The sequence below is a fragment of the Bos indicus genome, chromosome 13 (genome assembly GCF_029378745.1).
Source record: "Bos indicus isolate NIAB-ARS_2022 breed Sahiwal x Tharparkar chromosome 13, NIAB-ARS_B.indTharparkar_mat_pri_1.0, whole genome shotgun sequence".
NCBI lineage: Eukaryota > Metazoa > Chordata > Mammalia > Artiodactyla > Bovidae > Bos > Bos indicus.
In genome coordinates, this window is record NC_091772.1 from 52,564,613 (window position 1) to 52,577,235 (window position 12,623).

The following is a 12,623-nucleotide window of genomic DNA, read 5'->3' on the forward strand; positions in this document are numbered from 1 at the left end:
TATAATGGTCACAAATTGTTCGGGATTTCTACTTGTACCATTTTTGTTAGTTTTCTGGGAATTTGTTCATTTCATATATTTTGTTACTCAGTCGTGTCTGACTCTTCATGACCCCATTGACTCCAGCACACCAGGCTTCCCTGTCTTTTACTATCTCCCGAGTTTGCTCAAACTCTTGTCCATTGAGTTGGTGATGCCATCCATTTCATCCTCTGTCGTCCCCTTCTGCCTTGAGTCTTTCCCAGCATCAGGTCTTTTCCAGTGAGTCAGCTCTTCACATTAGGTGGGTAAAGTATCGGAGCTTAAGTTTCAGCATCAGTCCTTCCAGTGAATATTCAGGATTGACTGGTTTGATCTCCTTGCTGTCCAAGGGACTTTCAAAAGTCTTCTCTGACACCACAGTTCAAAATCAATTCTTCAGCACTCAGCCTTTTTTATGGTCCAACTCACATCCATACATGACTACTGGAAAAACCATAGATTTGAATATATGGACCTTTGTAGGCAAAGTAATGCCTCTGCTTTTTAGTATGCTGTCTAGGTTGGTCATAGCTTTTCTTTCAATGAGCAAGCCTCTTAATTTCATAGCTACAGTCACCATCTACATTGATTTTGGAGCCCAAGAAAAATAAAGCATTTCATCTGTGCTTTCATATTTTTTAGTATAGATAGATTTTTTTTATGTTTTGTGTAGCATATATAGCTGTGATCTTTTTTATCCTTAATATTTATTTTTACCTTATTTTCATCATTCTCAGAAAAATGTTAATTTTATTTTCCTTTTCAAACATTGAACTTTAGATTTTGTTGATTCTTTTTATTTTTTTATTTTGTTGATTCTATTGTATTTTTTTTACTTTTATTCTTGTATTTATTATTTCCTTTCTTCTTGATGGCTTTATTTTGCTGTGTTTTGTTTCTTAATATGGAAGGTGGTTCTTTGGTTTAAAATTTTCTCCTTCAATATGCATTTCTCTGTAGACACTTCTTTAGCTGTATTCACTAATTTGGCATGCAATACTTTCATTATAATTCAAATCAAATTTATTCTAGTTTCCATTATGATTGCTTCAAGGACCCACATGTTGTTTAGATGGGTATTAAAGGGTGAAGTCCTCCTTGCTTTCCATTGCTGCTTTCTAAACATCATTTCCTCTTATCTCTGAGAAAACCCCCAGCCACTCATTACTGCCTGGTAGAATTCGATTTCGTACTGGGAAGGAGTGTACTTTTTGGATGAGGAGGCAAGATAATATTGATCAAAACAGTTTTGGGGTGCTACAAGCTGTTGTACTTCCTCATCTCAGATTTACTATCCTGATTGTATTGTTCCAGCTTCTGTCAGTATCCACCTAGTTCTTTAAGTGCTGGTGTGGCCCTGACAGCTGGCATCGTTTTATGTGTGTGAGGCCCAGGGATTCATTTGTAGTCTGCAGATACCTCACAGACAGGAAGCTTGAACTGGTGGGGGTGGTGGGAGGGTGCATGGAGAAATGAGCCTAAAGCTGCATCTGTTCATCTTCTCAGAACCCTAACTAAGTCATGTAATTCAACTGGTCCTTTTGGGGCTCCTAAGAACAGCTAAGTTTTGAGCTAGTGGGCATCTTGAAGACTATGTGATCTAATATCTTTTGTGGATGAGGCATCAGCTGTAATGAATTTCAAGAAGCTACAGAATCAGTTTTTTCCATTCCTTAGAAGAAAAAAAATGGTTTTTATGTGCCTATTGTATGCCAAATATCTTTGTAGATGCTGGGGGTACAGTAGTATACAAAGTCAAGTCCCTGCCACCGTGGAGTTTACATCCTAGGAGACACGGAATCAAGTAAGTATGTAGCACATACTTGGTACCATAGACGTTGGTACATGTTAAGGAGGGTTGCATCGAGTCCCTCAGTGGAGGGGCAGCATTTCGAGCAGAGATGTGGAAGGATGATGAAAGCAGTGATAGTGCTAACCCATGGCCTCTTCATTCAGAGACTTCACTAGATGTGGCAGTGTGGGAGGCTGACCAGGGTTCCTGAGGAAGATTTCAGGGGCAGGAAGTTAGGTGTTCACAGAAGGATGTGTAGGTCGTTTAGAGATGGAGGGTGGAAAGAGAGTTGAAAGCCAATCCAGAGAGAAGAAACTCCTGGAGGTGTAAGAGATTCATCCTGCTCGGTAGTTAGATGAAAGACTGAAGGATCTAACATGAAAGATCTAGAATGCATGAAGCCTCGAATGAAGGCCAGGGTGAGGGGCTTGGGCCTGATGACTCTTACTCTCCATAAGGCAGTGTTAGCAGATTAGTTTGGAGGTGATGTGCAAAACATTTCCCACCAAGTTCCAGCTGAGAAAATGGCAGCAGGTCTGAAGGAGGCTACTGGCTTGCCAGGTGTACTCCAGGCTCAGCTTTGAAAAGCCATGTGGGCCTTTCTTGTCTCTGTTCACCCATTGGGAAGGATAATACACTGCAGCATCTCTTCCTCTTTTATTTAGCCTGGTGTGTAAAATATGGCTCACTGTGTCATTTTGGTGTAATTAAGCCAGAGGTTTTACTCTGAGCAGTGTTAATGGGGACTTACGGAAATTAATGTGCTGTTTAAGTTCTAAGGACTAGGCAGAGCTTCAGGAAAGGAAATTACATGAAACAACCACAGGATGGCAGCACTTAACACTCATTTCCTGAATTTTTCACATCAAATTTCAAAGGCGTCTGGCAATTCCTTGGCCAAATAAACCCTGCAACATTCTTTGGTAATGCTTTATACATATTTGCAGCATTTCTTTACAGAGACACATAGGAATGGGAAGCCTTCTAGAAAGATCATTTAGGAATACTGGGTAAAAGTTTTAAAAAGTCAATGCTGTTTGTGTTCATGACCTGAGCCTGAGGATGTTTGATCTTACCCAGGCCTATGATGATATCTGTTGCTTATTGAGCACTTAATCTGATGCTTGGCACTTAGTCTTATATGTGTCAGCTTGTTGAATCTTCACAACAGAATCTGGAGGTCCCCGTGCACCTGTCCTTAGGTTGCTGCTGCTGTGTCGCTTCAGTTGTGTCCGACTCTGTGCGACCCCATAGATGGCAGCCCACCAGGCTCATCCATCCATGGGATTTTCCAGGCAAGAGTACTGGAGTGGGTTGCCGTTGCTTTCTCCGGTCCTTAGGTTAATTCCTGATATATTTTGACTTATTTCTAGTATCATATATGCTTTGTATTTGTGCTGTTTTTTGTTTCTTTGTCCCCCGTCCTTTTTCTTAGAGGCACTAGTAACCTAAGATCACTTTAATTTTTTAGTAACTAATGTATTTTTTCTTTTTTATTGAGGTGTAGTTGATTTACAGTGTTGTGTTAGTTTCAGGTATATAGCAAAGTGACTCATGTAGACATATATTTCAGATTCTTTTCCATTAGAGTTTATTAGAAGATGTTGAATGTAGTCTCCTGTGCTATACAGTAGATTCTTATTTATAGCACTGTGTATCTGAGGCTCCAATACTTTGGCCACCTGATGTGAAGAGCCGACTCATTGGGAAAGACCCTGATGCTGGGAAAGATTGAGGGCAGGAGGAGAAGGGGATGACAGAGAATGAGATGGTTAGATGGCATCACTGATTCAATAGACATGAATCTGTGCAAACTCCTAGAGATAGTGAAGGACAAGAGAAGCCTGGCGTGCTGCAGCCCATGGGGTTGCAAAGAATCAGACATGACTTAGCAACTGAACAACAACTTATCTGTTAATTGCAAACTTCTAATTTATCCCCCCTTCTCCTTTGGTAATTATAAATTTGTTTTCTATGTGAGTCTTGTTTCATAGAGAGGTTTATCTGCATAATAATTTTTTAGATTTCACATATAAATGATATAATAATATGATACTTGTCTTTCTCTGTCTTAGTGTGGTAATCTCTAGGTCCATCCATGTTACTGCAAATGGCATTATTTCATTTTTTATGGCTGAGTAATATTCCATTATATAGATAGATAGATGTGTGTGTGTGTGTACTGGCTCCTTGTATTGGGAGCATGGAGTCTTAGCTATTGGACTACCAGATAAGTCCCTACCATATCTTTATCCATTTATCTGTTGATAGACCTTTAGGTTGCTTCTGTGTCTTGACTGTTGAAAATAGTGCTGCTATGAACAGTGAGGTTCATGTACCTTTTGGAATTAGAGTTTTTGTCTTTTCTGAATATATGCCAGGAGTGGGATTGCTTGATCATATGGTAACTCTCTAGTTTTTAAAGGAACCTCTCCATAGTGGCTGCACCAGTTTGTATTCCCAAAAATATTTCAGGAGGGTTCCTTTTTCTCTATACTCTCTCCATCATTTATTATTTGTAGACTTTGATAATGGTCATTCTGACAAGTGTGAGGTGATACCTCATTGTAATTTTGATTTGCATTTTTGTAATAATTAGTGATGTTGAACATCTTTTCATGTGCCTGTTGGTCATCTGTATGTCATTTTTGGAGAAATGTCTATTTAGGTCTTCTGCCCATTTTTTGGTTAAATAGTTTTTTCTTTCTTTTTTTCTTGATATTGAGCTGTATGCACTGTTTTGGTATTTTGGAAATTAATCTGTTGCTGACTGCATTGTTTGCAAACATTTTCTCCCATTCTGTAGGTTATCTTTTCATTTTGTTTATGATTTCCCCTGTTATGCAAAAGCTTTTAAGCTTACTTAGGTCCCATTTGCATATTTCTGCTTTTGTTTGCATATCTCTAGGAGATGAACCCAAAAAACTATTCCTGTGATTTATGTTAAAGAGTGTTTTGCCTATGTTTTCCTTTAGGGGTTTTATAGTATCTGGTCTTACATTTAGGTCTTTAATCTATTTTGAGTTTATTTTTGTATGTGGTGTTAGAGAATGTTCTAGTTTCATTCTTTTACATACAGTGGTCCAGTTTTCCCAGCACCATTTCTTGAAGAGGCAGTCTTTTCTCCGCTGTGTATTCTTGCCGTCTTTGTCGCGATTAATTGGCCGTAAGAGCAGGGGTTGCTTCTGGACTGTCTGTCCTGTTCCACTGACGTGTGTGTCTGTTTTTGTGCCAGTACTGTACTGCTTTGATTATTGTAGCTTTGGAGTTTATTTTGAATTCAGATTCTTCCACCCCTGTTCTTCTTCAAGATTGTTTTGGCTAGTCAGGGTCTTTTTGTTTTTTTCCATGCAAGTTAAATTTTGGTTTTGTTCCAGTTCTGTGAAAAATGCCTCTGGTAATTTGATAGAAACTGCACTGAACCTGTAGATTGTCTTGGGTAATATGGTCATTTTAACAATGTTGATCCTTCCAATCCAAGAACACTGTAGATCTTTCCATCTGTTTGTGTCATCTTTAATTTCTTTCATCAGCATCTTATAGTTTTTTGGAGTACAGGTTTTTGCCTCTTTAGGTAGGTTTATGCCTAGGCATTTTATTCATTTTGATGTGATTGTAAATAACCTAAGGTCACTTTAAATTAAATTTTCCATTTGAACTTTTAAAATATTTTTTTGTTTGTTTATTTGGCTGGGCTGAGTCTTGGTTGAGGCACATGGGATCTTCAGTCTTTGTTTCAGCATACAGGATCTTTATTTGCAGTATGTTGGATCTAGTTCCCCAATCAGGGATTAAACCCAGGCCCCCTGCATTGGGAGCATGGAATCTTAGCCACTGGACCACCAGGGAAGTCCCCTTGAGTTTTTCTGACACACAGCTGGTATGGGTATTTTTGATTCTCTGTGTGAGGGGGGTCTTGAGATATAATTTCTCAAAGGAGACTTTTTGTCTTCCACTTTCTGCTGAGGTCAAAATAGACTAATGTCCCTTTCTGCATGGCAGGTTTATTCCTTATTGTCCCTTTTACAGCGTATAGAACTTTGGTGCCCCAGCTTTGGGTGGGCTCTACAAAGCGTATCTGAATTGAGGGTCACCAGTGTAGTGGGTGCTGTTGGTACCCTGCCTAGGTTCCTGCTGGCTGGTGCATCACTTCTAGTTTCTGTGAGTATCTGAGTCATGGGGCAATCAGGTGTCCCCCTCGATCTGCAGCAGGAGTGTGTTTTTACTTATATGCTTCTTTGTATAATGGACCTGTTTATGGACATTAACCATGTAGATTCTTAGAAATGAAAGAATCAGCCTTCAAAAATAGTGTCTGACAGAAAATTTCAGTGTCTGTTTCATTTCCCTCCAGTAAGGAATGTGCAGACAAACTAAGCTAATATCAGTAAGATAACAGTTATAGTTCTCTGGATAAACTATTAAATAGACTTGCTAGTTCAATCAGGCTTTCCTGGTGGCTCAGACGGTAAAGAATTTGCCTGCAGTGCAGGAGACCTGCATTTGATTCCTGTGTCAGGAAGATTCCCCTGGAGAAGGAAATGGCTATCCACTCTAGTGAAAAGCAGAGATAGCGCTTTGCCAACAAAGGTCTGTATAGTCAAAGCTGTGGTTTTTCCAGTAGTTGTGTACAGATGTGAGAGTTGGATCATAAAGAAAGCTGTGTGCCTAAGAATTGATGCTTTCAAACTGTGGTGCTTGAGAAGACTCTTGAGAGCCCCTTGGACAGCAAAGAATCAAAGCAGTCAGTGCTAAAGGAAAACAGCCCTGAATAATCATTGGAAGGACTGATGCTTAAGCTGAAGCTTCAGTACTTTGGCCACCTGATGCAAAGAGCCAGCTCACTGGAAAAGAGCCTGACGCTGGGAAAGATTGTGGGCAGGAGGAGAAGGGGGTGACAGAGGATGAGGTGGTTGGATGGCATCACCGACTTAATGAACATGAGTTTGAGCAAACTCTGGGAGATAGTGAAGGACAGGGAAGCCTGGTGTGCTGAAGTCCATGGGGTCACAGAGAATGGGGCACCACTTAGTGATTGAACAGCAACAAAATTCAAATCATTCTTAGGTGAATTGAGGAAAGAAAGAGGAAGGAAAGAAAGGAAAGAGGGAAGGATGGAAGGGTGCTCTTCATGCTTGATGATCCCTAGGCTGATAACTGAAGCTTTAAGATGGAATGAGCTGGAAGATCAGCCCTGAGAAGGCAGAGATGAAACTCCCCTCACACCGTTTTCTAATGAAATGTCCCAGCTATAAAGTCACACCAGATGAACATCCCTTCTCTCTTACCCATGCCTTCTTCCTCTACCCATCTCCCTAGATCATTAGAAGTTTCCTTTTGCTTGATGATCCCAGGATCCACCATTAACGAATCCACTGATGGATCTTTCAGATAAGCTTCAGTGTTTTCATGACAGAGATCTGTTAACCATTTAAATTAAGAAACCTGTTAAAATGTGTCCAAAAATTCTTTGACCACTCTTCATTCAAGAGCTGGAGCCTAATTTCCGTCTCTGAGTGTAAGCTAGACTTAGTGACTCTGTTCTAATGAACAGAAACTGGTGGAGTTGACAGTGTAACTTTTGAGAACAGGTTATAAGAGGTGTGGCTTCCTCCTTGCTGTCAGATCACTGGGGGGAAGTGAGCTGCTGTGTGTGAGGATACCTAAGCAGCCCTATGGAGAGGTCAGTGTAGAGAGTAAGCAAGTCTGTGGATGGCCAGCAAGGATCCCTCCTGCTAGCAGCCACGAGTGAGCCACTTGTGAATGTATCTTCCAGCTCCTGACAAATGTTCTGATGACTGAAGCCCTGCCTCAGATTGTGACTGCAATGTGCAGAACCAGAATTTCCTGGTGAAGCCAATCCCAAATTCTTGACCCACAGAAACTGTGAGATAACAAACGTATACTGTTTTAAGCTGTTAAGTTTGGGCGATAATTTATTATGTAACAATAGATAACATACATTCCTTCACATAAAGTTATGTGTCATCAGAGCAGGATAATTTGTATTTGTGGTGGGTGAGTAGGGATATTGGTCAGCCTTGGAAGCCTGAGGGTAACCTTCTGGGAGTCCTGGACTGAGACTGGCACCCTGCTGATACTTGTCCCATGCTGGCAAGGCCTCCTCAGTGGTCTGGCCTCCAGGGCTGATGCCCCCACAAGACTTCTGCACAGAACCAGGATGTGAAATGCAGGATGTGATCACCAGAGACAAGGCTCTGCACTGTACTCTTTGCAGAACTCCGCCCCCTCTCCCCCCCCAAACCCTTTATAGTAAACAATCATTCATTTTAGTATTTTTTGCATGAGAAAGATTTTTCTGCCCTGAGCAGTATTTTGTTTCCTTCACCAGGTCTTCCCTGATGGCTCAGAATGTAAATAATTCATCTACAATGCAGGAGGCCCAGGTTTGATTTCTGGGTCAGGAAGATCCTCTGGAGAAGGAAATGGCAACCCACTCCAGTATTCTTGCCTGGAGAATTCCATGGACAGAGAAGCCTGGTGGGCCACAGTCCATGGGGTCTTGAGTCAGACACGACTGAGTGACTAACACTCTCAGTTAGGTCAGAGGAACCATGCTGCTCTCTCTTTGCCTTGCTGCCAGGGAGGCTCCAGTGCCCTTTTGATGCTTGATGGCATCAGCTCTCCTCCAGCTGGTTTCTGGAGAATCACCATCTTCCCACTCACCAAGGCTGGACTTCATTTTACTTTTATTTTCATTGGCTTCTTGAACCTTTTGTTTACACTGCATCACCCCCTTTGGAAGGAAGTGGTTGGTGGTCAGGAACATGTGTCCCTCTGCAACCTGTTACCAGTTGGTGGAGCTGGTAGAAACCTGTCCCCAAGTGGGCTCCATGCAAAAAGTCTATGATGGTGATCATGGCCCTGCACCTGCTCCCGAGTCTGGAGCTGAGGGAATCTGCTGTGAGTGCAGGGTCCAGAGCTGCCTGAGCCAAGACTCTGGGATGGATAGTTAGTGGGGGGAAGGCTCAGCTCTCCTAAGAGGTGGATGAAGCCATCGTCCTCTTTTGGTAGCTAACAAGAGCCTGAGACTGAGTAATCAAAGTTCCCACGTTCAGTGAGAGTAGAGAGAACATGCATGTGTACTAGAGAAGAGAGGAAGAGAGACTGATTTGGGGGGTGGGGTGAGTTGGTGGGGTCTGAGGATCAGCCCCAGGACCATGCTCCATTAGTCCCAGCTGTCAGTGGGGTGGTCTCCAGGCCCGCTTTCCAGAGGTTGACCTCCAAGGATGAGCCTGAGGCCGGGCTTGGCCAGAGTCTGGTCTGACACCAGGGGCCCGAGATACAGGGAGGTGCTGGGAGGCAGGCAGCACAGTCTTGCCGGCAGAACTGGAGGCCCCAGGGCCCTGCGCCTTCTGGTCCAGGGTCAGGCTTTGGCTAGCAGAGTGATGGGCAGTCCCTGGAAATGAACAAGACAAGAATGAGGATATAGGAGATTTCCCTACAGTGTCCTGGTGTGGAATTGGAGTTCTTGGAAGCTGCCCCGTGCTTTAGGTGGATTCCAGTCCTATTTGGTGATGTGAGAATGGTTGAATCACCCTTTGGGCACCTGGGGGCACCTTGGCCCATTCTTGGTATAAACAGCTGTGTTGGAGGAGTGTGATCTGCTGGATAGAGAGCTAGATTTTGAATGCTGGCCTTAAGCTAGACTCTCTGAGCCTGGTTTTGTTGAGAATAAAATTGGAGCTATAATAACAGCTCACAAATGGCTACCAGGGTCAAATATGATGATAGAAAGGGTTGTGGAAACTGGATCAACCCCAGGACAGTGCCTTGCTAGTCAGATCCATTTCCAGCCCTTTGACCTACTTGTTTCCTTCCTTTCCCTAACTCCGAGTTGGGGAAAATTACTGGCTTGTTCTTCACCAAACCCAGTTCCAGGACGGAAATAGACTAAATTTCCATTGTGGATAGTATGGCCTGTGGCTGAAGTCCAGGCTTTGATGGGCACTGTATCCATGTGTGACCTCTAGGCTCCTCCCACTCCCAGCCTGATGCAGGTATAGTCACAGGATGAACAGAGCCAGGCTTCCCCACATCACTACTTGGGAGGAGAGTGGCCATCAAGTGGAAATACCCAATTTGGGCTTTATAGAGTGAGAAATTTTTATTGTGTTTGAGTCATTAGCTGTTTTAGGCCTGCTTGTTAGAGCAGTGTCATATTAGTGAATACTTCAAGAAAGAGAGGGCTTCCCTGGTGGCTCAGATGGTAAAGAATCTGTAGTGTGGGAGACCCAGGTTCAATCCCTGGATTGGGAAGATTCTCTGGAGAAGGAAATGACAAGAGAAGTTAAATGAAGGCAGCAATAGCTGCTGTTGGGAGTTTTCCAGGTGAAAGTTTAACACTCCTCAGTTTCCCCCAACATCCTAGTCCCACTGATGTGTTCTGATAGCCCATTCATTAAAAAAAAAAAAAAAAAATCAAACACTGCAATATTGATTTAATTAGCATAAAATCAAAAGAGCTTCAGATCTGTAATAAAAAATTCAAATTTGGAGAGGAGCAAACTTTAGAACAGCAGCCAGTAAAGAAAGTAGAGGAAGGGAGTGGATAAGGGGCACAGGAACCTTGGTACTATGGGGCCATGAAGGGACCACTGTCAAACCAACGTTAGTTTCTTGCTTTCTCATGGAAAATGTTTTATAAACCTATTTTTTCTCTTCCATTGATGTTCAAATACATGCATTCCATTTTTTGTCTTTTTTTTTGTTGGTGATACAGCAACATAATATCGCATTTATTCCATTTCCTACCCCTTGTGAAAAAAATCAGGTGAACTCAAACACTTTCTTCAGCTCCATGATAAATACCAACCACTCGCTCTGTGGCATTTCATCTCTGAACCAGCCTTCCGAGCTGTGGACGGACTGCAGCTGATCTTGCTAAGAGGGCTGTAGCTTTGAAATGCCTTCCATACATTTTTGAGACTCACCAGGAATAGGTTCTGTGTTCACACAGACTTCTTGTCCTCTTTTTGCAACCCCCACTTGTTCATGGCTTATTTTAATAACCTGTTGCTATTCCAATATCAATGAGCATTTGCTAGGAATATCCACACAGGTGCCCTTTTTCCTCCTGACTTGCTTCTACAGTCACTCTCTGCACTATTGCATCTGGGGAACTGAGGGTTTTCACCTTCGGGGAAATACCACTGTGGGATTAGATTCTTGGTTTTGTTTCCTGAAGTCTTGCCTATACGTTATAAAGGCATCAAATAAATGGCAAGTAATTTCCGTACTATAAATTCTAACTCCTAAACTCTCAGCCATTTCTTGTGCATCTCATTGAGTTCCCACATGAAAGGTCAAAATTGCTGCATGCTGATACTTAAATTTTGATACAGGGACAATCCTTGGAAAACAAGAACAGCTCAGAGACGGTCTCCTTCAGTTTGCTTTCCTCACTGCCGAAGCAGAGGTGGTCTGTGATGACTCCCCTCTGAAGCTCTGTCACAACTTTGGAATGTGTGTGGCCCTTCCTCACCATGTAATTCTAGCTGTTCTAGTGCTTCTTGTCTTTTAAGAGAAAATGAATTGGTTCTGGTGGGAGTAGCAGCAGCTAGATACAAATGTCCCTATTTCTTCTCTTAAAAAAAATGCTCAAAACAGCGCAGAAAACAAGTAGCTCCTCCATCCCTGGCAGCTGCCAACCTCAGGGCATCTTAAAGGGATATGGGTGGGACACCAGGCATGCTCTTACAGTGGTTTAAGTAGCCAGATACTAAGAGGATATGACATGGGAAATGATGGATCTGGAGTGAGATGAAGGCAAAGTCACTTCAGAAATGAAGAACGATCACCATAGAAAATGTGGCAAGAGACTCAGGATAGAAATGAGGGAAACAACCCTGGTTATTTCCCCATTTTACAGACATTCCTCCTCCTACTGGTTCCAGGAAGTCTGTAAGCACTTCGCATGCATAATCCCACCTCATTTGCACCACCCTGTGAGGTTACCTATGATTTACTCTTGCTTCTATTTGCCCAACTTCATACAGCTAGTTAGTAGTTGTTAGAATTCTGACTTCAGTCCCACATGCATCTGATTTCATAGCATTTGCTCTTTTCACTTTCCATGTCGCCTTGTAAAAATCATCGTGAAATAGAATATACCTTCTTTGGTGAGCTGGGTGTCATTTTTGGAGTTGTTTTTATCCGTGTCCTCTGAATCTCTGGCTGTGGCTCTGCCTTTGACAGATTTATGGCTCTTTTCAACTTCACGGAGCTGCAGAGAAAAAATGAATGGTTGGTCCTGGCCAGGGAAATGGGTGTTTTGAGTTTCGGACCCCAGGATGGTGAGATCCAGAGGGGAGCCACCTTAAATCACTGGTTCTTGTTCTCACCACTGGTCAGAGAGGGCACCCCAGGACTCAGGTTTGCATAGCATTTGAAGGAACATCTGGCTAGGGGAAGACACCCTCAGCCAATCCTGTATTTCAGTGGTTTTCTACACCTGGGCAGGAGGACAGTGAGAGTGGCAGAAGGAAGTGTGGGTGGGGAACTGGCAGCGAGGCTGACGAGATTAGTTCCAGAAGAGAGGGTGAGAAAGCAAGGACAGGGCTTAGGGAGGGTTGGGGTCCAGCTTTTTCCACATTAAAGAGGTGGGGGTGGGTGTTGTGAGAGCAGGAGAGGAGTCAGGGTGTCATGGGATGTTGAGAGAGGCTGTGCTTGTGTGGAGGGGACTTACAGAGGCTCCTTAGGCCATGGGGCACAAGCACTATGTCATTCTGACAATGCTGTTTTCTTTAGTATTTCTAGTACTCGTTTTGAAGAAGGAATTCATAGGGCC

The 12,623-nt window shown here is 42.8% G+C and overlaps 1 protein-coding gene across 1 annotated transcript in view; it reads right to left on the reverse strand.

The window, feature by feature from the left end:
- Window positions 1-8,117: 8,117 nt before the first annotated feature.
- The window catches only part of TMC2 (transmembrane channel like 2), a 76,343-nt gene continuing 71,837 nt past the window's right edge, over window positions 8,118-12,623 (reverse strand). Inside the window, exons 17-18 of the mRNA XM_019971984.2 lie at window positions 11,948-12,059; window positions 8,118-9,233 (exon numbers count right to left, since the gene is read on the reverse strand). Of these exons, the coding sequence (XP_019827543.2) occupies window positions 9,016-9,233; window positions 11,948-12,059 (330 nt within the window). The 3' untranslated portion in view covers window positions 8,118-9,015. The remainder of the gene's footprint in view (window positions 9,234-11,947; window positions 12,060-12,623) is intronic.